We start from the raw sequence: 23,860 nt of genomic DNA, 5'->3' as shown, positions 1-23,860 counted from the left end.
GCTTTTCCCATGGTGCCGGCAGCCTGTGCTTCCCAAAAGGCCAAGGCATCCTCCCCAGTGGTTTCTCTGGTGAGGACACTTGCTCTGTGTGTGTACCCAGCGACCAGCTGGGCCTGTTCAGCCAGTTTTGGAGTATGGGAAATAGAAATGCTGTGGTTTGCGTTCAGCCGTGTGAGCGGTTTCCCCTTCCCTCTTTGGGACGGGGATGATGGAGCTGGGCAGGTCTCACACAGCACCATTGCTCCTCCATGCAGGCTTTATAGGGTCCACCTCGTTCTACCCTTTACACCGTGCCTGTAACGCCTCATGTCCCCATTGTGCCATGCAGCCTCTCGCTGGGACCACAGGCCACTGGAGGTATGGGGAAGGAGCCCTCTCTGCTGGGCCAGGTGGGAGCCCTGTGCCAGCCACGGTGGGCATGATCTTGTCGGGGAGCATCCTCCAACGTGGAGCAGTCAGGGACTGAAGATGCCACAACAGCCTCAGAGGGTTGGTGTTTTGCTGCAACAGAGCCATAAAATAGAAGCTGTGATGCCTGGGCAGGAAGTGAAGACCCCTGGGGACTTGCCAGGGGGGTCCCCTGTGCCCCAGGACTCTGGCCACCCTGGGTTTTCCAGTTCTATTTAGATTCTGCTGGGGGCTGCTGGGATTGTGGGCATCAGCATGAGCTCAAGTAGGTTGTTCCCACAACGTCCCACTTTGGGTCAAGTTTTGTGGAAGAGAAACAAGGGAAGGGTGTTATGACAATGTCCTGCCGTCACTTGGTGGTGACAGTGGTGGCGGTGGGATGGGATGGACAGCCAGAGAAGTGGGTTCAGAAGGAAAATCTCAGTCATTCCCCAGTTTCCTTCTGGAGGGGGCTGGTGGCAGGGACCTGCTCTGCCCTCAGCCGTGGCCCAACATGTGGTATGGAGAGCTCAGCACCCAGAGCCCCCAGCTGCTTGCCCACACTGGGACTGGCCCCTGATCCGTGACTCCAGCCCAGGCCATGCCATCTCGTTCATGGCACTGCGCATGGATTAACGCCGAGAGCCCCGGCCAGATGCTGCTGCTTGGCAAGAAAATGCCTTTTCCCCATTCCTACTTCCAGGGGAGGAGAGACCCTCCTCCAGGAGGGGGCTTCAGGTCTCTGACGAGGAGCAGGCAGGTGCAGCAGCAGCCGCTGTGGATGCTGGGGCACCCATCAGCTGCAGATGGGTATGGATCCTGCAGGACCAGCCCTTGACAGAAGCCTGCAGCTGCCCAGGTGCTCCCGAGTCCCAGGGTCCAGCTGCAGACAGCCTGGAGCTGCTCACGTTTTGGCTGCAAAACTCAAGCCAGTGCTGCTCCGTTTGGCTCCAGGATTTTTATGGCAGGGCTTCCAAGTGATGAAAGGCAAATTATTCATCCTGTAATAGCTCCCTCCAACTTAGACCTAGGACTTTCCCAGGTTTTAAGGAACATTTTCCCTGACACAGCCACATTTTCCCTGCATGAGGGCTTTGATGGAAGTGGTGGAAGCAGTCTCAAGCCTGTACAGCTTTGCCCCATGATGCCTTTTTCCCAGTGGGATGCTCTGGGCAGCTCGGGGTGCCTGGAGCAGACTGGGAGCGGGGCAGAGAGAGGCAGCAGTGCTGTGGGTCACCATGTAGCACAGGCAAGACCTTGCTGGAGGCCATTGGCAGCCTGTGGGCTCCCAAATGACCCAGGGGGGTGGGATGTGTCACAGGCTCTCATCTGGCCAGGGGAAGCTTCTTGCTTAGTCAGTGTGGTAAAACCAGCTGGCACAGGGCCCCGGTGTTCGGGGGGGTGCTCTGCCAGATGAAATCTGGACCCTGGGAAAGGCGAGGATGTAGCACATTTGATCTGGTTAGGATTTGCCAAACAGAAGAGGCTGCTTTAATCGTAAAATCATCACTTGCCATCTGAAACATTTTACAAAAAATGAGAACAACTGGTCCTGCTTTCCTTTGGGCCTGCTCCATGCTGGAGAGAGGTGGAGGAGCAGGCGCAGTGGCCAGGGGTGCTCAGGGACCCCAGTGCAGCACCCTGGGGAGCCCCAGGCTGGGTGAGCATCCTCCTTGACCAGCTGCCAAAGCTGGTACTTGAGACCAGCGAGATCTGTACTACCCATCTTCTCCAACGTCGCAATGTGCAGGTGCAGGATAAGGCCCGGGCAGCCCCGTGGGCGCTGGGGGAGCAGACAGGACACCCCTGCGCTGGGCAGCAGGATGCTGTGAGGCTGGCAGGGCTCTGAGCCGCCCAGCTGGGACACCCACCTTGCCCTCACTGGCCCGAGGGGTGACTCGGGGTTTCTTTCCCTTCCTAGCCCTCAGCTCCTTGCGAGCCTGTGTGAAAGGGGGCAGAGGCAGTGCATGGGCAGGCGGCGGGATGAGCTGCAAGACAACAGTGCAGGGAAGGCTGTGCAGTGGCTCCGAGCAGGGGTGACACCAGGATAGTACTGGGTCCCTCCACTATGGCCACTGCACTGGGACAGTGAGGACATGGGCTGGTGAGTCCTGTTTCCCCTAGCCAGGGCCTCTGATGCACAGTGGAAGGAGGCCACAGCACATCCAAAGCCTTAAGGCTGGATGCCGGTTTTTTTCCTGCTGTGCTTCCCTGACCTGCAGCATTTGGCTTTGCTGTGAGCATCAGTCCCAGGAGCACTCTCACACCCATGGAGCAGCCCTTGCACGCTCGCTGCCTCACACCAGAGCCAGCATGCAGGAGTGGCCAAGGCACCCCAGATGTCCCAGGCTGCTCTGCACGCTGCTGCAGGGAAGGGGACGGGTCCCCGAGGGGCTGCACCCATGGATCCAGGAGCTTGCCAGCCTCCTTCACCCTCAGACCAGGCAACCCCATGCATTCAGGCTCTCTTCCCTCTGGGACACAGCGTGGTGATGGGGTCATGCTCCTGCCTATCCCCAGCTGCAGCGCAGGGCTGGGACCAGGAGCTGTGGTGGTGAGACAAACCAGAAACACCCGCCGGGCTTGGCTGGGTTGCACTCCGCTAGCTCCCCCGCTCCAGAAGTACAAAATTGTTTGCTCATATGAGAAACCACTGCCGGGCTGGGAAGCTGGTGACATTTTTGTGGCTGTGGGTTTGCAGAGCTCTGTGTGTACCCGCTGACGGTGGTGTCATGCTGGATGCCCCCCGGGGAAGGAGCTAGGGGCTGCCTGGAGCTCCTGCCCAGCGCCGGGCACAGGAGCCAGCAGGGTTTTCTCCCACAGCGGCATAGGGAGATGGTAGGAACTGAAGGTGCCTCTTGCCTTGAGCTTATCCTCCCTCCTCCGCCCTGGGAACATCTTAAGATCGTGGCTGGGCTGCTGCAGCCCAGGTTGCACAATCCCGGGTCCTTTGTCCTTTGCTTATGTGTCTTATCAAGGAGGAAAAGATAACCAGGCATCTTCAGTGCCCTGCAATCCAGTGCGTTTCTCAGGCTTGTAACTCCTCTTATCGGGTTCAATCTCTCGCCACGGCAAGGTTTCCCATGCACCTTTGTACTCCAAGAATGCTCCCAGGTCTGCTTTCAGCCTTGTGCAAAGCCTTTACGATGTGCGCTTTCTCCAAAACACCTAAGCCTTAATTGCCTAATTACGGACGAGTCTCCCGTGTGTGTGGTTGCGATGACAGCTGGGTGCGGCTGCCGGGCTGGGAGAAGGGCTCTCAGCTTGCACAAGCCGTGCCAGACCCGGGTGCCTCTCGGGAGGCAGCAGGAGGCTGTGGTTCCCGCTGCGGAGCCATGGGGCGAGTGCCAGGTCCCCGCCTGAGCCAGCCGGGACAAGCACCCGGCTCCTGGCCCCAAGGGCTTGGTCTCAGCTGAGGTGACACAGAGGGACCTGGGCTAGAAACGAGGCCTGGGGGGTAGGATTTTGTGCAGAAGTACCTGGCCCCCTCCCCTGCCCCCCAGCAGTTTGGGTTACCCAATAGTGCCCTGACACTGAGACCCCAAGGGTGCCCAGGTGCATGGGGATGGGTTGTTCCAGCCAAATCAGGGCTGTGTGGTCTGGGAAAGGGGAACGGGCACAGGTTCAAAGGGCGTTTGCCCCGATCCTGCTCTGTCCCAGTTTCCCAGGCCCTGCTGTGCCCCTGATCCTGCAGTGCGGGGGTCCCAGTGTAGTCCCAGAAATGCTGACTGAGGACTCCTATGTTGCATCCCACGGAACAGGCTGTAGAGGCTGCAGGTCACCAGTGTCACCATCACATTAGCCTTTCGGTTTGGCCCCTGCACCGCTAAGGGCCTCTCTGTGGGCAGGGGAGGGCGCCCATCCCCCTGCCCTGACTCACACCCTTCCTGCTGGGCGCAGCCCCCCAGTCCATGCGCAGGACCTCACGGTGGAGCACACGGAGCTGCAGCTCCTGTCCCATCCCGGCCTTCCTTGGGGTCTTTGGGACAAGTCGCTTTGCCCGCCAGAGGCCCCTGTCGCAATAGCTGCCATGCAGGGCTCATGTGGGACCGTCACTGGAGTGGTGGCCGTGGGGTCCCTGGATGCTGCTCTGTATCCCCCGGGGTGAAGGTACCATTTATTTTCAGGCACCAGGAGCCATGCAGAGCTCCAGGGCGTGAGATGTGGCTTGGGCATGGGTCTTCCCACTTGGGGCCAGTGGCTGTGGGCTGAAGGAAGGGGATCCCTCCCGGGCTGGGGGGGCTCCTGCTGCACCTCATCTCACGGAGCAAGGGGTGTGTGGCAGTGGCTGGGGCATGAAGCAGGGCTGCTGCAGAGGTGACAAGTACATCTCTTGGGCTGCAGAGGTGGCTTCCCACCGCTGAGGGTGGCCTTGCTTAGCCCAAGGAGGAACCTGATGCAGAAATAAGCAGAATTGGGGTCCTGCGGCACCCCCTTTCCCCTCTACACGGCAGCACTTGCTGGGTGGTGAGATGTGTCAGTAGGTGGGAACAGCAGGGATGCTAATTCCCACGGGTGAGCAGGGTGGGCAGGAGCTGGCAGTGTGAGTGGGCAGCACGTGCGCGGGCAGGGTACAGCTGCAGCTCGTGGGGAGGGCAGGAGGAGACAGCTCTGTGCTGAGCAGGGCTGCCGGGTCAGGGATGGTGCCACGGGATGGGGACGGTCCTTGTTGCCCGTGGGGCTCTGTGGCACTAACACATGTGGGTGCTCAACCCCAGGGTGCTGGGGGACTGCAGGGCTCAGCCCTCCCATCAGGCTCTGTCATCCGCAGGATGACCCGGGCAAGAGGGGGAGAGGTGAGGGAGAGGCAAAAGAGCTTTTTATTTTCAAGATGTTTTATAATGGGATTATTAGTTCCCAAGAGGTGTTTCAAATTGATTCGGTAAGGAATCGCTTTCATTTCTCCTCCGCAGAGATGCAGTGGGAATCCAGCCTTTGGTGCGAACCATTGCAGAGCTCTAGATGCCGCAGATCCGAAAAACTCCCAGCGTGTTGGAAGGATGCGTGGCTCCCCTCAGCCCTGTGCGCCCCACATGTGCCTTTTGCCCTGTCTCGGGTGTGACTCCATGGTGTGCAGCATCCAGGCGAACCAGGCTGCAGCCCCGCGGGAGCAGCAGCTCAAAAGGGAGAAAAAAAACCCAAAACAACCCTCCTTGAAAAAAATCCCCCCTTTTCCCCAGGAAAACCCCCTTTTTCTGGGAGATCTGACCTTTTGCCAGCACAGGTTTCACTGCATGCCCAGCTGGCACGCTGTGCCTTGCGCCCAGTGGCCCTTTCACCGCAGCGGCAAGGGGAGCGCAGGCATCTTCAAAAGCCCTGGAAAGAATTTGGTGGGAGGGGGAGAAGGGGTTTTACAAGCTCCCATTCAAAAATGGTCACTTTGAAGTGATGTAGCATTTTCAACCCTTTGAAGACCCACAATTAGGAGGGGGCTGGTGCAAGCGAAAGGCAAAACTACTGAGTGACTATCCCGGGCTTTCTTTCCCTGGGCTTTTAAGGGATGAACTTTTCCTCCCTGCCTGCCTTTTTCTCACGAGCCCAGGGGGGTGGGATTGGAGTGTTTGGGGGAGTTTTGGTTTGTTTCACCACCACCACCCATGCAAGGAAGGCGGGGGTCTGCTGTTGGCGTTGCCCACCGGCAGCAGCAGGGCAGCTGATGGAGCATGTCGGAAGGGAGAGCAAATTGCCCGGGATTCCTGCAGGCGCATCGAGTGTCTGTGCCCTGGCGCTGGCAGGGCTTGGGTGCTGCAGGATTGGGCCAGGGAATCTTTTAGGCTCCATAATGGGGAAAGGTGTTGGCCATCAGTGCTGGCTGCTGGTAGTGTTGTTTCGGTTGGATCTGAAAGTCCCAACCCAGGTAGATGTCCCTCCTGTCGGGGTCCTGGAGGCAGGTGCAGAGGTCTGGTGCTTGAGAGCAGGCACGATGAATAGAAAAGGGAGAAAAAAGGCAGATGTGTGTCCACGTGTTAGAAACAGAAGAAAAGCAAGTGGCGGCCCAGGGTTATGCGGGTAGCCTGTGGTCTGTGTGCTTGAAGGCTCATCCTGCAGCTTGGGCTCCTCAGCCAGTCCCTGTGTGCCCATGCTCAGGCCACCCTGTGCCATCGTGTAGCACAGAGCAGAGGGAGGCAGGAATGGGGTGAGGGCAGAAGCCCTGCCTCCTGCCCTGGGGATCTGCCACCCACTGATGAGCTCTGTCCCAGAGGAGCCCCTGGGAGGGGTCTTCTCCTCCGCATCCCTGCTCCAGCTGGCCGAGGGATCTCCTGAGAGCAGCCCAGATGCTTCACCATAGGCCAGAAATTGGAGAAAATGGGAAATTGAGGTCACTTTTTATTCTGAGAATGGATGCTATTGTCCCAAGCAGATGCAGAGGGTGAAAGAAAGGCCCATCTGTGAGCGGGGGGCTGCAGGGCACTTGCCCAGGGCACAGTGATGGTGAGCCCAGCTCTGGTCCAGTGGCTGGGACTGCGCTTGGGGCCGCTTCCCCCTTGTGTAGTGACAGCAGTCCCCAAACTTGTGACACTGCTGGGCTACATGGTGGTCCAGGGCTGATCTGCAAAACCACCCTGAGAACATCTCTAGTGAAAGCCTTGGCCCTGAGTGTGGCAGTTTGTCTGCTGGGAACGGGGGGTGACCACGTCCCAGTAGCTTGGGCTGGTCATCTCCTCTGGGGAGGTGTGACATGTCTTGGGGACTGTGGGGAGCCCCTCTGAACCGGGGGCTGATGTGAGCTGAGCCTCTTGCACCTCTCCCAGGCTGTGGCTCTTTCTGCTCCTGCGGTGGCAAGTCGAGGCCCTGCTGGGCAACTGTGGGGTGGCTCTGCCAAGATGAGGTGGCTGTTTCAGGGCTGTCCTCAGCCTTGCTTTCCCCCACGATAATCCCCAGCATGTCCCAGTCCCTGACAGCATTGGGATGCTAGGAAGAGCCAGCCAGGAATGCTGGTGTCCCTCTCCATCACAGCTGGCTCCTGACAAGGTTCCCTCTGATCCTCAGAAGGGGCAGGCTGGATGCCCCAGAGGTGCTGCTGGAGTGATGCAGGATGCCTTTTGTTGTCTTAATGGATGCCCGGGCAGGACAAGCCCCCCCTGCCAAAAATGAGTCATCCCACAGCAATGACTGCGGCGGTGTCCCTGGCTGCCAGGCGTCCTGATGGATGGGAGGTAGCTCAGCCCTCGGCTTCCGCCACCCGGATCCAGCCACCTGCCGTGCCCCAGCCGCGGGCGGTGAGAGCTCCCGAGCTGCCAAAGATGCTGTGGGGTTTGTGCTGGCCGGGGCGTGTGGGGCACAGCCCCACATCGCACCCCACTGTGCCCCTTGCCTGGGTGCTGTGGTGGGAGGTGGATGTCACATGTAGCCCAGCGCCCAGTGTCCTTGGGAAGACCAGGAGAGCTGTGGATATCATGAGCAGTGCAGACAGCTTTTAATGGTGGGGTTTTAATTAAAGCAGCAGTAAGGGCTCCCCTTGCTGTTTGCTTGCACTGTAACATAGCCTGGGGGCAGGGGGCACAGCACATCTCGGAGAGCAGCCTTGCCCCACTTGTGACAGGGAGGTAAAACCATTGCACCCAGTAGAGCAGCAGCACTGGTGCAGTTACCCAGACTGGAATAGCCCCCGGGACCATGGCAGACCCCGCTGCTGCCCAGGCAGAGGAGGTGTGGGAAGCACCGGGCGGCTGCTGGGGAGCAGGAGGCTGCCCAGGTGCCATGCTCAGGGCAGGCAGTTGGTGGATGCTGGTGGCCACCTCCTCCCAAATTCATGGGATGCTCCTCCCTGGGGACGCAGGGCAGTGCCTGGACTCCCTGCAGGGATAACAGGCCCCTCACAAGGGTCGTTCAAGTAACTGAGCACAGACTCCCCTCATCACACCAATGGCTGATGTTTTTTTTGCTGTCTCCTCTCCCCTCAGGCTGCCTGGTGAGGTGTGAGGAGAATCCCAGCTGGAGCTGCGATGCTGCCGTGCCAGCCTGTGACACAGCCCAGCCTGGCTGCAGCCCGCACAGGGAGCAGCTGGAGGAGCCAGAGCAGCACAGGGCGGCAGCGGTGCTGGTGGGGGGCACAGTCCTGCAGGTCGCTGCCATCCCCCCAGGGGTGCTGGACAAAGCTGACCTCACAGACTTCTACTGCTGCACCTGCTGTGGGAAGGTGTTTTGGGAAGGGTCCCATTTTGGACGTGTCGTCTCCCAGTTTCAGGATGTTCTTGTCACTACCAGGGATGAGCAGAGCATCTACGAGCTGAGCTGAGGTGGGGGCACGGGGGCTCCACAGCGAGGTGAGGACCACAGCGGGGACACTCTCCAGTGAACCTCAGCAGATTTTTGGCCATGGGTTTGTGGTGTGAGGTTGGAAGTGAGGGGCTCTCGTTTCAGGGTCCGCTGTGCTGATGGTTTATGACAGCCCGAAAAGACATGGAGATCCTTATTAAATCAGAGGTGGCTGGGGAATGGGCCCTTTGCTTTATTTCTGCCTGCCTCCAGGCTGGGCATGGCAAGAGGGTGACAGAGCTCTCCAAAATGCCACCCAGGCAGTGCCAACCCCATGGCACCTATCAGGCCCTGGCACCCTCGCCCCAGTGCCCCACTGCTGGGTCGCTCGTGTTGGGGAGCCAGGAGCTGCATCCCCAACAGCAGCAAGGGGGAGAGAGCATCTCCGGTGCCCAGAGTGCTCCCCAGCCTGTGGGACACGTGCCATGCCATGACCCATCCCCAGCATCCCTGCTCATCCTGGTCCTGCTCTCCCCGCAGCTCTCCTGGCATTCCTTGGAGGCAATGGGTGGGCACAGGCGTGGCAGTCTGGGGGGCCTCTGGGTGCACCACAGTGCTCACTGGCACCCACATCACCCTGTGCTGGAGCTGGGAACGCCCCAGCCGACCAGGCTGGTCTGGGCAGGGGTCCCATGGGTGGCAAAGCTGCCTGCCAGCCCAGCAGGTGAGCAGCACCTGCCTGCCCGCCTCTCCCCAGGTGGGTCCATCAAGGCCCCCCATGCCCAAGGTGTGTAGTCCCACCATTGCCAGGATCCAGGGTTCCCAGCAGGACCAGCCGGCATCCAGAGGAGGCTGCACGGACCGATGGGGGGGGCAGGTGACGTGAGGAGCCTAGCCAGGTTGGTCCTGCAGCTCCAGGCGCTGCCGTCTGATGCCTCCCTGTCCAGGAACAGGCTTCAACCACTCGACGCTGCAACTGGGGAGCATTTGCAAAATTCCTTCTCTAATCCCGGTTAACTGCCGGGCCCTGATGTTATTGCTGAGAGGGCCCGAGGGGCTCTTGGCTGAAGTGTGACATTTGCGGGCCAGCAGAATGCCTGCCCAGGCAGCTTACGCTGCAATGCGAGACTCCCTTTCCCTCTCCAAGAGCTCCTGCCAACATGGTGCCGGGGGGCTCCTTCCCTGCCCCCAGGGACATCTCACCCCCCAGGCTCAGCCCTTCGCCAGCTTTTTCTGCTTTAAACATTCCTCTTTCCGCAAGCTTCTGCCCAGGCATTAGTACAAGTGACCCTGAAAGGTGACCATCCCACACTGTGCCCGTAACGGTCCCTGCTGAGTCCTGGCCATAGGCACAACTCCCTGGTGACACTTTCCACGGTCACAGTATGCTCTTTTGTCCTCATTTCCACCAAAAGGTGGCAGAGGACGCCTGTCCCCATCTCTGTCCCCATCTCCTTCACAGCCCTGCCGGGGCCCCCTGCCTGCCCCTTGTTTGCTGCTGTAGAGCCCTGTTTCTTTCAAGTGGAGGCATAAAAATAATGTCGTCTCCTTCACTGGCAATGAACAAAGACGAGGAGGATGCCAGCAGCACCGCAACGGCAGAGCTGTCACCGTAGCAGCACGCACCACTGGCCCTGCGTGTGCTTAAAGGTAAGGATCCATTTTAGCAGGGCAGAGGTGCTGAGCCTGGTCCTTTCCCATCAGGACACACTGAGGGGTGCATCTGGCCCTGGCCAGAAGCAGCTACGAGGATCTGTGTTTCCCGAGGGGTGGGGGGGTATTTTCCCTCCTTCCCTGCACTTAGCTTGGCGGAGCTTGGGGAGAAAGCCTCCTCCATGGTTGAGCATCACCATCATCATCACCGCAGTGTCTGCCGGACAACGGTCATGCCCCAGCAGTCTGCTTGCGGAGCCGCTGTGGTGTGGTGGTTAGTGTTTTGACACTGGCTGCTGCAGATTGGTCTTAAACCCACCATTCCTCTCCTCCTAGTCTGGTTTTGGGGGGCTGCAAAGCAAAGCCTCACTGATGATGCCCCAGCCAGAGGTGGCCATGCCCGGCACAGTACAGCCCCTGCGCACGGAGGACTCGGGGACCACATCTCCTGCTGCCAGGGCTGTGGCTGCATGGGGGTGCTGGGTTTGGGGGGATTTCCCAGGGGGATCTCTGAACCCATGCCACCTCTGCCCATGGTGGAGGGCTGGCAGGTTCTGTGCTTTCCGCAGAGTCACTGCCAGGGACGGTCACATCTCTCCCCTCTAATCCCCTGTTGCCAGGGTGGGCTCTCGCCCCGGGGAGCCCTGATGCCCAGCTTCCCAGGGGGCTGGTGGCCATTCGTCCTCCCAGGCCGGTGGGGGCAAGGTGCTGGAGCTCAGCACGCAGAAACAGTCTAAGCAAAACCTTCCTGCCCCACCACCTTCATCACCGCCTTCCCCATCTCTCTTGGCTTACCCTGGAGATGGCTCTGCCTCTTCCAGAGACGGGCAGAAGAAAAAGAGGGATTTTCCCACTTGGCTGGAGGCTCCTGGAGCCCAGCACACCTTCCTGCACGCACATTGACACCTCCAGCCATGGGGGTTATTCCTCCTAGTGGGATTAAAATGCCTTCTGCTGGGCTCGCCCTCAGTGGCCATAATTTTTCCATCAATTCTTTCTGTTTCTCTCCTCAGTTGTTCTCATTTTTTGCATATGATATGAAGGAATTGTGTTTCAAGTCCTGGTTTTCCAGCCCTGCGCTTTCTCTAGGTGTTTGTCTCTAGGAAAGCACATTTTTTTCTTAATTCCCTATTTATCTCAAATGGGAATTTCCTCTTTGCTTTTACCCCCAGGTCATTTTTATCATATTTGTGGTGTAACAGTTTGGGGCAAGACAGTGACAGCAGGAAGAGGGGAATTAAATTGTGTTCTGCTAAACTGGCATTGTTAAATGTACCTGTAGGCCTTCTGGTGCTGGAAAACTGGTACATGGAGGGACCAAATATCCCCTTTGTGGGTGATGATACAGTCAGTTGGAGACACAGACCTGGGTTTTACATGCCCTGGGCCAAGCTCAACCATCTTTGGGCCACAGTTACCTCGTCCTGGGCCATCAGGATGAGCTCCAGTATTGAATCCGGTGTTGGTGCAGGGCTTTGGTGCTAGGAAGTTGCACCCCTGATAACACGTTTTCTGCCTCTCTGTCAGGGGTAGATGTTTAAAAGTTGTCCTCTATTCCTAATGGCAGCATCAGAAGCAAGCGCCTTCCTTCTGAGCAGCTGAAGTCCCTTCATCCTGAGTCATCTGTGGTGCTGTGACAGTGGCTTTGCTTGGACGTGCAGTCTCAGCACTATGGACCGTAGCATATGTCTTCTCATCCATTAGTGCCCAGCTCTGATGCTCTCCATCTTTCCATCCCTCCACTCCTCCCCATCCCTGCCCAGGGGCAGAAAGGCTGCCTGAGGCTGCCAGGACCCTTTTCTCCTTTAAGCCCTTCCCAGAGCCCTCAAGTGTCCAGGCTGGGTGGCAGGAGACCTGCGGAAAGGGGCACATGGGATCGCTGACCTGGGACACCCACTGCCCCATGGCTGCAGGGTGCTGTGTCTGGCCCCTTGAGGACGTCCTGCCCCTCTCAGCCTTGAGTGGGTACTCTGGCTCTGGGGGTTTTGCCATTGTCCCTGTGTGTCAAGGTGACCTGTTCAGTGCCTGGAAGCGGCATGTCCTTACATCCACACACCTCTGGTGCCAGCACCCTTGATGGTCTGCAAACCAGTTGTCGGCTCCTCCAGCACATGAGCCACCTCCTCTGTGAATGCTCCCAGCTTGTGCCTTGCCATGTCCTTGTGGGCAACCAGACCCCCAGCTCCCCTGGAGCAGCACATGGGGACCCTGAAAGTGTCCTTTAAGTAGAGGGAGGATGAGGCTTGTGCTTTGCCAGCAGCCCTTCTGTGCCAGCCACTGGTGGAGGATACTGGGGGGGCCACCCCAGCCGGTGAGCATGGGACTGCCGGTGCCAGAGGCTGAGCAGCCCGAGCCCCCCAGGCTTCACACAGATTCATCCATGTGTCAGCATCCTGCTGCTTTGGGGTTTGCTCTGGGAGGACAGAAACTGGGGATGGAGCAGAGCAGGAATGCTGCAGCCTCCCTCTGTCAGCCCCCGCGGTGAGCGATGCTTCATCGCGTGATGAGACGAACCTCTCCAGACCCTGTTTGGGGGACGCTTGTGAGTCACACGAACATCTGAGTCAGATGGGGTCAGAGCTGAAGCCCCAAGCCTCCCAAACACCACTTCCAGCCAGCCTGTGAGCATTTCTGGCCTTTGCTCACTGGGGTTTTGGAGCTGCGGCTTCACGTTGGTCTGCCACTGTTTCCCCTGCAAGAGGGGGGCTGGTGAGGGGGACAGCGGGGCATGCTGACCCTGTCCCTCACCCTGGGGATGGCTCCTGGCCACAGAGCTGCCTGGAAGGGGCCCTTCCTCTGATCCCTGGGGACAGGAGGGTCACCTTCTGGCCACCTGTAGGACTTTATCTCCCTGCCATCTCTGTCAATTTGGGGGTGAGTGCTTGCGCTTGCAGGCTGGGCTGCTGGCAGCCAGCTGTGCTGGGGCAGGCTCACCACGGTGGGACTTGTTTTAGGAGAAGACCAACCCAGAGCAGACACCAGCAGGTCATATGTGTGCGTGGGCATGGCATGGGACAGCTCCCAAAGGGTCTCATCCAGCTCCTGGGGATGGGGGCAGCGGCTGAGACCCAGCACAGCACCTCTCCCTTTCTGCTGCCTGCAGGAGGTGATGTCGAGGTGGGACCTGTGCAACAAGGTCATCTCCAGTCATAGACACAGTCAACGTCAAACTCCACCTCAAAGCAGCCTTGAGGAGCATCCAGGAAGTCATAAATTGTCCAGTTTTGAATGGTGGATACAGATCAAAGGGAATTAAACCAGCTTTTTAGTCAGCCTACAATATTGTTTCCCTATCTGGCTACTTTAAAAAAAAAAAAGATTAAAAATCCCATTGTCTGTGCCATACTAATGTTTAACATTTATTAGGGCAGTAACGAGCCCTCCGTGGTTTTATGGAGCCGTTTGATGGTGTGTTGGAAGGGCAGCGCCCTGGCAGGCGTGCAGGCTCTGGGGGGGCTGGCCACGCCGAGAGCCCTTCGACCCCCAGGTCACTTCACCTGCACTCAGCTCCTGCCCCGGCAGGGCAAGCTGCAGTTGTGGCCAGAGCCTGTTGATAAAACAGCGCTGGGGAAGAAATTTATCTCTGTTTTATCACGCCAGCCTGAATGAGACCTGAATGAGCAGCTTCTCTCAGCCCTGAGAAGTGACAGGCTGCATCGGATATCAGCCGGTTCCTCTCCTCCCCTTGTGTACTCTTCGCATATCCTTCAGAGTTTGATGGGGACAAGGTGTTTGGTGCTCAGGCCAGCTTTAGTTTACAAGTGAATATATCAACATTGTTCCTCATCAGGCAGGAATGCGCTTCCCTCCCTTCTCCCCCACCTTATCCCCATCCCCTTCCAAGCAAACTTCCTTCCTCCTGTAATCTGGAGCGGAAACCTCACTGCATATTTGACCAGCTCAGAGAAATCAGCTCGGTTTTCCCTGGCATGACTTTGTGCCTTGAACTAGGGCCGGCCGGTCCCTCAGGCAGCTGGCAAGGCAGGGGAGGAGGAGGAGGAGGGTGAGGGTTGTACCGCTGCCCATCCTCGACACGGAGCCACTTTTCCAACCGGATGCTCCGATCAAGCTCCCAGTTGCTCGGCTGCCGTTTTCAAACAAACCGGCGTGTTTCTGGGCACGGACCCAGGGCTGACGAGCCTGAGGCTGGCTGCAAGCTCAAGCCCTTGTGCTGCCCCACACCTCGGAAACTCTGCTCCCACGGGCAGGGAGTCACTTCTGCTGGCCCCTTGCCGGGGGCAGGAGAGGAGAGAGGTGTCGGTGCCACGTGAGGCGGGAGATTTGCATCAGGAGGATGTTTGCTCCCTGGGAAATAGCCTGGGACCGGACCCTTCCCATCAGCCTGCCAACATGTGGGCATGACTCTCAGGCAAATGAGCTTCTACCCGCTCGCCAGGCGTGCCTCACCATGTGTCCTGCGGGGGGACGTGGCTGTGTCACCCCTCAGCCTGCTTCCACCCCAGGGATGCCCCCGCGGAGCAGTCAGGGGCCCCCAGGCCAGTCTCAATGGGATGTATCGCATCTTCTGGGGGAGCCAGGTAGGAACAGTGGGGTGATGTACCCCCATCCCCACAGCTACTACAAAGGAGTGACAGCACAGCACAATCAAACAAGTGGCCCTGGGGACCACGCGTCTCAGGAGATGGCCATTTTCTAGCACCAAAGCCTTGCACCAACACCAGATTCAATACTGGAGCTCATCCTGATGGCCCAGGACAAGGGAATTGTGGCCCAAAGATGGTTGAGCTTGGCCCAGGGCATGTAAAACCCAGGTCTGTGTCTCCAACTGACTGTATCATCACCCACAAAGGGGATATTTGGTCCCTCCACGTACCAGTTTTCCAGCACCAGAAGCCCTACAAGCAATCGTCAGCACCCCAGGCTGGGTACATTTAACGATGCCAGTTTAGCACAACGCGGGCTTGAGCCAAAGTGGTTCGGTACGTCTGCTCTGCTGCCGCAGCGTGGCCCAGCAGCACTGGGACAGTGGTGCAGCTGGAGAGCCCTGCCTGTGGTGCTGGGTAGGAGCTCTCCAGCTCCAAGGGGTTCCCAGCCTTTTGCCCAAACAGCATTTTCCTGCTGTCAAATGTGGAGGCTGTAGGCTACATCAGAAAAGCTGCAGCATTTCCAGCAGGATAAGGACTGATAAGATGGGGCACTGGAATGATTGAAGGCCAAGCTGCAGTGCAAGGACCCAACCTGCACAGCCCAGCACCAGGTCACCACAGCCCCGTGGGGAGTCGGGGTCCTGCAGCCCCAGGGCCAGGCATGCAGTGATGTCCCCCACCTGTGTCCCCGCCAAGGGCAATGACCACACATAGGGTTATGACCACGCTTGAGTCTCACTCAGGTTTTAAATCACATTTGTCACAGGCTGGGAGGGAGGGAAAGTGGACAGCAGCATCCACAGTGGCATCCACTGGCAGCGGCAGTCCCCAGCCCACGTTCCCGCAGTGACCCCAGTGGTATGGGGTGTCCCAGAGGATGGAGGATGCCTGGAGCCTCCCCTGGTCCCCAGGGCTTCCCCAAACCACCCATGAGAGTTTTGCCCATGGTGACTTGCTCCCTGCAGAGGACACAGGGCACCTGCACATGTGTCCTCACTGCACGAGGACGTTTCTCTTGCAAACCCCACTTCTGGCCTCAGGAGCTTCTGCCCGCAGGACTGGCTGGGGGGGCACTGCTGGGGTCCTGCTGAAGGCTGGTGTGATGTGCCCATGGGAAAATCATGAGACCAGTCCCACAGCCATGCCCCTGCTGCTGCCCCACTGCGGGCAGGGCAGCTCTCAGCACAGAGGAAGGTTTTGCCGTGGGACAGCCCCCCACAGCCCCTTCCCCATTTGCCAAAACCAGCCGCCCGGGGCAGGGCTCCCCTCTCCTACCACCCAAGGGTGGATCTCTGCAGGAGGGGACCGCTGGAACCCAGCAGCCCCCACCCCGTGGGCTCCCACCCTGCCCGCACCTCCACATCCCCACTTGCAGCTGCGGCGGCCGCTTTGCCCAGGCCAGGGGGCGAGGGGGGGGGGCGGCAGGGCCAGCGGCCGGGGCAACCTGCGCCTTCCCCCCGGCTCGCAGGGAGAAGCAGGCAGGTCGCTCTCCCTCGCACGCCTTTCGCTGGGTCTCCGCGCTGGGAAGAAAAGCTCTCGTCTTTCCCACGCTCTCCGACACATTTTAATGAATTAAGTGGGGGCACGCCCCCTCGCCGCCTGCCCCGGCCCCCCGGCTCCCGGCTCCCTGCGAGGCGCCCCCCGGGGGTGCCCGGGCTCCGGCTGCCTCGGCCGGGCACTGCCCGCTGGCTCCTGCGGGGGAGCGCTGGCCGTGCCCGGCGCCCGGCTGCGAGCCCCGCCGGCAGCGCCTCCCCGCTCGCCCGCGGGCAACCATGGCGGGGGGGGGGGGGGGGGGGGCGGAATTCGGTCGCCCCGTCTCTTGGGGAGGGGATATTTTGGGGGAGGACGTTCGCTTCAGGCATCGCCGTGCCGGGTCCCCCTCCCGCCGCCTGCAGCACCGGCGCTCGCAGCGGCTTCCCCAGTTCCCAGCTGAGAAAGCGCGGGGGGGGGGGGGGGCTGCAGGGCCCCCCGGGGGGACTCCAGCCACCGGCCCCCCCGCAGCCCCATAACCCGAGCCTCCGCACCCCCCGGCTCCCCTGCGCCTTTTAGCTGAGGTACAAATTGGAACTAAAATGCACGTTTTCCAAATCTCCTTTTTTATTTTTTTTTTATTTTTTTTATTTTTTGCTCTTTTCCCTCCCTCTCTGGCACCGCTCCCAGGCTGAGTCCTGCCCCCACCTGCCAGCCCGGAACATTTGCATGGCTGGGTCCCTGCCCAGGCTCTTGATTTTTCTCACCATGTCGCTGGCAAACGCGGATTTGCTTGCGAGGACGCGGCCCTGGCCCGGCCCCAGGCCGGGAGGTGTGAGCGATCCCCTCTCCCACGGCTCGCTGAAAGCGCTCAGCACCCCGCAGGATGCGGCCCGTAAACGCACAAAATCAGCTGTCCCGGGATAGTCAGGGGTGGAAAGGAGAGGGCGAGCTGGCAGCAGCGGAGCCCGCAGGGCCACCCCAGCCACGGTGCCACCACGTGGCCCCCCACCGTCCCTTTGCCGGGGTCCTGCCACTCGCCCCAACGTGGGGCAGGGACGGCCACTGATGTCCCCGCTGCCACCACAGCTGGGGTGCTGGGGGGCAGAGCCAGCACCCCCTGCCCGCGGGGGGACAGGACAGGCAAGGCTGGCTCCTCTCCATGGTCCTCGAGCAGCCCTGGCTCCCGCGCAGCCCCTGAGCCCCCAGCCCACCTCTGTGCCCCCTGCCAGCCCCACGCCTCGGTGGCACAGGGTTGTCCCCGGAGAAGCTGTGCAGACAAGGGACAGCGGCACGGCAGGGTCAGAGCCACCCCGAGACCCCAGCCCGTGGTAATGTCCCCCCCCTTCCCTGTGGGAATGCGATGGGGATACAGCTGGGGGAGCCCTGGCCTGGCAAGCCGAGCAGGGTGAGAGAGAGACCAGGCAGAGCTGGATGGGGATGGGACAGGGATGGGATGGGATGGGATGGGATGGGATGGGATGGGATGGGATGGGATGGGATGGGATGGGATGGGATGGGATAGGACAGGGATTAGGATGAGATGGGATGGGCATGGGGCTGGAGATGGGTCTGGGGCTAGGATGGACAGGGATTGGATGGGGATGGAGGTGGGGGGTAGGCATGGACATGGGATGACAGTGGAGACAGGGGTGGGATGGAGATGGGCACAGGCATAGATGAAGAGGTGGGAACGGGCTAGGAATGGCGATGAGAAAAGCTAGCTGCAGAGCTGGACTTTGAAAAGTAGTCCCTGTAGTCCCTTGTAGGAAGGGAAGCAGGACCCCAACCCCCTGCAGCCCAAGCCGGGCTGGTTTGGCCTCCTCCAGCCCAGGAGCGGGACCCAGCGAGGGCCAGAAACATGTCCCAGCCTCCTCCAGCTGCTGCCTTCCCCGGGCAGCCACAGGGAAAAGCCACGGGAAAAGCGGTGGGATGTGCGGTGCCCTGAGCTCAGGGCCGCTGTCCTGCCGCTGTGACGGGTGACTCCGAGGTGGCAAGTGCCATCGGTTGGCAATTCCGCAGCTGGCCGGTTTCTCCCGTTCCATTCCCAAAGGGAGGCACAGCCGCTGTCACTTCATTTTACGACACGCTCCTTCCTCTCTCCCTGTGCCTCCCTCTCCGCTCCCGCGACCAAATGCCCAGCAGAGGTGGCGAGTGCTGGCCCGGGGGTGCCGCTTCCCAGCCAGCCCCCGCCGTTTGCTCCCCGCGGGCCAAACGGGCGCGGGGGCCCCTCCGGCACCGACGGGGGGTGATGCACCATTTTTGGTACCTCCCGGCTGTTGGCCGGGCAGGATCCGACCCCGCACAAAGTCCCGTGTGACCACATCGAGTCGCTCCAGCGCCGGTGGGGTCCGGTGGGGGGCTGCGCCTTCCTCCCCGCGCCCCAAATCAGTCCCAGCCATGGGTCCCTGAACCTCATGGCACCGCCGCTGTGTGCGCCCAGGGGGGCCAGATCCTGCGGGGCTGAACCCCCTCGTGCCCCTGCCGTGACCTGCCCCGGTGTGGTGGTGTCTGCGGTGCCGCTCGGCAGCACCCGGGGGACCCCGCCCCCGCGGGGTTCGGGGCCGGCGGGTCCCGGGGGCACAGCGCGGTGGCAGCGCGGAGAGGCAGCGGTGGGACCGGCTGCATCCGCCTGGCACGGCATGGTACGGCATGGCACGGCCCGGCCCCGCACGGCACAGCACGGCACGGCTCCGCACGGCCCCGCACGGCACGGCGCCGCGTGGAATGGTACAGCCCCGCACATCACGGCCTCGCACAGCACGGCACGGCCCCGCACGGCACAGCACGGCAAGACTGTACACAGGCCGGCATGGCACGGCCCCGCACATCACGGCACGGCATGGCCCCGCACAGCACAGCCCAGCGTGGCATGGCACGGCCCCCCATATCACGGCACGGCACGGCCCCGCACGGCACGGCACGGCAAGGCTGTACACAGCCCGGCATGGCACGGCCCCGCACATCACGGCACGGCACGGCACGGCACGGCACGGCACGGCACGGCACGGCACGGCACGGCACGGCACGGCACGGCCTGGGTGGTGGCGCCCTCTGCCTGTGACCACCGCGCCCCTGCGCTGCGCCCAGCCGAGCCGAGCCGAGCCGAGCCGAGCCGAGCCGAGCCGAGCCGAGCCGAGCCGAGCCGGGAGCGCCCCCCACCGTCCCCCCGGCACAGCCCAGGGGTGGGGGTGGGGCAGCGCGGCTCCTCTCCCTCGGGGGGCGTGGCTCCGCGCCCCCTCCCCTGCCGGCCGTTCCAATGGGCGCTCGGCGGCGGCGCCCCGCCCCTGCGCGCCGCGTCACGGCCGTGCCATTGTTATGCAAATAAAAGGAGGAGTAAAAGGCGCGGTGCGGGGCGGCTGCGCTCCAGAGGGGCCCGGGCGCGGCGGCGGAGCGGCGGCGGTAGCAGCGCGGCGGCGGCGGAGCGGCGGGGCCCGGGTCCGGCGGCGGCTGCAGCACCGGCAGCCGCCCAGCAGCCGCATGCCCGGGCGGGCGGAGGCGTCGCCGTCCATGCGGGGCGGCGGGGCGTGAGCGGCGGCATGAGCCAGAGCGAGGTGTCGCCGTGCGCGGCGCCGCCGCCCAGCCAGCGCGTCTTCCAGGAGGCGGTGCGGCGGGGCAACACCAAGGAGCTGCAGTCGCTGCTGCAGAACATGACGAACTGCGAGTTCAACGTCAACTCCTTCGGGCCCGAGGGGCAGACGGCGCTGCACCAGTCCGTCATCGACGGCAACCTGGAGCTGGTCAAGCTCCTGGTCAAGTTCGGCGCCGACATCCGCCTGGCGAACCGGGACGGCTGGAGCGCGCTGCACATCGCCGCCTTCGGGGGCCACCAGGACATCGTCCTCTACCTGATCACCAAGGCCAAATACTCCGCCGGCGCCCGGTGATGCCGGGGCCGCCGCCCCCCCCCCTCCCCCGCTCCCCCGGCCGCCAAAGCTGCTCCCACCCCCGCGTGGGGTTTATTTGGCGAAGATTTGGGGCCCCACGCAAAACACGCCACCGTTCGCCTGCTTTTGTTTTTTTTTTTTTTTCTTCCAAGGGTTGTTTTCCTACTGTAATGTGTTTGGGTTTTGTTTTTGGTTTTGTTTTTTTTGTTTTGGTTTGTTGTTTTGGTTTGGTTTTTTTCTCCTCCATCTACCTCGGCTGCACTCACAGTATTCACGGTTTCAGTTTGACATCTGGTCAGATGCTTTAAAGGCTCCCGCCCCCTCCCCGCTAATATTTAATCCTCTCTCCCCTCGCTCCCTTCCCTCCGATTTAAAGTATTCTGGCTCAGAAACGAATTCATTTCAACGCCCCCGTTCCCCCCCCCCCCCCCCTTCCCGCGTGCCCCGGGACGGGCTGGGGGCTCGGGGCACCGCGGGGGGGCTCCTCCCTCCTGCAACCTTCCCCCGTGTTTTCCCACCGCTGATTTTTTTAATTTTATTTTTTTTTCTTGAGGCGACTCCGTTGGAATATGACAGACACGGTTTTCTCACCCCGGTTTTGCTCCTTTTTTGTTTTATTTTGCGTTGGGTTTTCTACTTTGTTTCTTTTTTTGGGTGTCCGAAGAAAGTCTGCGTCCTCACCCGCTCCTTGAATCCGTTTAGCACACCTGAGATCCCAGGAAAAGACATTGAATCCTTCTGGTTTTGTGTGTAAACTGGGATTAGCAAATCCTGGACTTTTTTTTTTCCTTAAAAAAAAGAAATAAACTCTAGAGGCAGAGGATTTGCTTTTGCACAGGAAAGGGGCGCGAGCGCTCTCTGCTGCCTAGAGAGATGCCGGAAAACTACTGAAAATAGTTTGGGAACTTTATTTTTCTTTTGGTGAAACTTGGATAACACTTCTCAATGCAGAACGATTCATTTGATGTATGTAGATTCACCCGCCTTTTATATTATATATATATGCCTAAATATATATATTTATAAAAGAAAGGGAGGAAGAAGAGAAAGCCACCCGAGGTCGCATTTTGAAGTGACTGCACGTATAATCGCAAATGCTGCTTTTTTTTTTTGCTATGGCACAAGAACATCCATTTGGAAAATGCGGAAAATTTCAGAAGTCTCCTTTCTCCCGCTGGTCTTTCAGCCCTCTTCTCTTCGTCTGCACTAAAGCCATCCGTATCACTGCCATCTCCCCGTTCTTTCCTCTCTTGCTCCCTGCATCCAAACCATTGCGATTAAAAAAAAAAAAGTTACCTGCTGGTTTATTTGGGTTGTGTCTTAACTATTTATCATGTATGTATATATTTGTGGGTGAAGATTGTGAGCCTGGTTTTGTTGGAAGCTGGTGGTGAGTGTTTCAAAAATATGGTTTGGGAAATATGCTTTTTGTTGATGTTGTTTGTTTGCTTTCCTAGTCTTAAAACTAAAAAAAAACCAACTTGAGTCTGCCATGATTATTTCCCATTGCACTGAATATTCTGCTTTGTCTCTGATGGTTTCACCTACAGTTTGGTTTTTGGTTTTCTCCACTTCAACGATTTGAGATGATGTTTAAAAAAGCTCCAGATTTAAAGAAGAACAAGAGAAAAAGCGCTGTTGAAAGCGTCTACTGTTAATGCTGTAATTTGCAAGGAACTGCTTGGCCGAAGTCTTTCTGTGAGCATGGAAGGGGGTGTCCAGCACTTCCACTGGTGCTTCTGTGCGATAGTTACGGGGTGGGAACAAGATCTTTTCTAGCGAGGTTTTATCGTCGTTACCAGATGGTTGCACATTTATATTTTTTTGACTAAATGGATTTGCCACAATGAAATGTCATAACATTTATGACATGATATTAAAAAGTGTATTGTAAAGCCAAGTTCTAGATGGATTTTTAAAAAGAAATCTTGGTTATAAACCCAGTCTAAAGGGAGCTCTGTCCAGTGTTGTAAAGACAACATGATGTAACCCATATTTATATTTTTATAAAATACCTATTAAGACTGTGAATCTCCTGTGTGAATTGCTGGGTGAGTTGTTTAAGAAAAGTATTGTTCCTTTCCAGCCTCCTGGAGCTTTAGACACGCTGAGATTTTGGGAAACTGTATGTCGGGGAAGGGGGTTTGCTCTGAAATTGTGAGTTGATGTATTTTTACATCCCTTTGTATTTTACTGAAAAGCTGCTGCCCTTCCTAGTCCCTAGAGTTTCAATTTTCTATGCAACCCCCACACCCCCCCGTCTCTCTTGATCCTGAGAAGTAAAAGGGATGCAGATTGATTCAAATTGAAATGAGGGTCCCCCCCACCCCCCTTGTTGGCTCATCGTGCTGCTGACCCTTCATGCCAAAACGGGGAGTACAAGAAAAATAAATTAAAAAAGAGGCAGGTGGGGGAGGCTCTTTCATGCATGACTGGTTGCCTTCCAGCAGTCATCTTTTTAATTATTATTATTATTTTTGTAAGAAGAATATATTGATAATGTCAGTGAAATAAGCAGACATTGAAGCTGATGCACAGATTGCTCCAGAAAGGAGTTTTTCTGTAGATTTTTCTTTAGATGCAAATACCTTTTTTAATTATGTTAATTAATGTTAAGAATTTTTAGGCTTATATTGAAGCTGTATGTGGGTCACTATATGATCATTTCTAACTGGATAAAGTCTGTACAGTACAGCATATTCCTGAGTGTATGATATAGACGTGTAGCCCCAGAGTGCGAAATTTATAAATAAATTTTTCATTGATCTTTTTATAAAAAAAAACCCAAAACTAAATGGCTTTTTTGTTTGTTCTTTCCCACATGGTTATGGGTGATGCTGGGTGGTTCCTGTGGTGGGGGTGGCTGGCTAGGCTCCCCAGGTCCCTGTTTTGGTGTCTAAACCTGTAGTGCTCCTGGGGTTAAATGCATCCCCAGAGGGTGATGGCTGGGGTGGATTTTGGGGGGATGCTGGAGCTGCAGCCCCTACCACCCCCTTCCCATAGCTGGAGGAAGCTCTGGGGTGTCCTGGTTTGCCCTATCCCACTGTTTGGTGGCTGGTGGAGGGGTGATGGCTCAGGACCAGGATGTGCTGGACCAGGCATGTGGTGCTTGAGATGTTCCTAAAGAAGTTGCTCAACCTAAGGGAGAGAAGTAGGAGCTCTGCAACCAGCCGTGGGACTGCTTCTGGGGTCTGTAGTGTTTGGGGGGTGCATTTGGGTCTGCAGCCCCAGCCCCACTGGCTGAGCGCCCTGTGATTGCCTGCAACCCTTCCCAGGCTTTTTGCTTCAACCTGGGTCCCAGCAAGGGTTTGAAGCGGCTTGGTCCTTGCCAAACCCTTGGGCTGTGGGGATGGGGTCACCTCTAGCCAGAAGCTGCTGTTGGACTGGTGGTGGGGTGGGGGTCAGCATGGGGTCTCCATCCCCAAGGGCACCTCTGTCATCTCACGTGGCTCAGAGCAGGCTGGTGCCCAAAAGTGGGCTGAGTGCTGCACCTTTGGAGGTTTTCCAGGCAGGATCTGGCTGCTCTGGGAAGTGGGAAAAGCAGAGGCAGCCCTGTGCCAGCGACCCGCTGGGTCCTGCCCTCAGCTGGGGCTTTGAAAGCAGGGGGCAGGCAAGCTTCCCTCACTGGCACTGGTGTGGGGGTTTTGAATGAGGCTT

General features: G+C 58.8%; 2 protein-coding genes across 3 annotated transcripts in view; both read left to right on the top strand.

The window, feature by feature from the left end:
- Positions 1–8,819, top strand: part of EXD3 (exonuclease 3'-5' domain containing 3) — a 290,795-nt gene extending 281,976 nt beyond the window's left edge. For both annotated transcript variants that reach the window (XM_055720414.1, XM_055720413.1), the window contains exon 22: positions 8,292–8,819. In XM_055720414.1, the coding sequence (XP_055576389.1) occupies positions 8,292–8,626 (335 nt within the window). In that variant the 3' untranslated portion in view covers positions 8,627–8,819. The remainder of the gene's footprint in view (positions 1–8,291) is intronic.
- A 10,840-nt stretch (positions 8,820–19,659) lies between these two features.
- On the top strand, positions 19,660–22,998 carry NRARP (NOTCH regulated ankyrin repeat protein). The gene has a single exon (XM_055721132.1). The coding sequence runs from the start codon at positions 19,856–19,858 to the stop codon at positions 20,201–20,203; it is 348 nt and encodes a 115-aa protein (XP_055577107.1). The 5' UTR covers positions 19,660–19,855; the 3' UTR covers positions 20,204–22,998.
- The last annotated feature ends 862 nt before the right edge of the window (positions 22,999–23,860 follow it).

This window comes from Falco cherrug, chromosome 9 (genome assembly GCF_023634085.1).
Source record: "Falco cherrug isolate bFalChe1 chromosome 9, bFalChe1.pri, whole genome shotgun sequence".
Classification (NCBI taxonomy): Eukaryota; Metazoa; Chordata; class Aves; order Falconiformes; family Falconidae; genus Falco; species Falco cherrug.
Note: the sequence above shows the minus strand (reverse complement) of the source record. Positions and strands in the feature narration are given on the sequence as shown.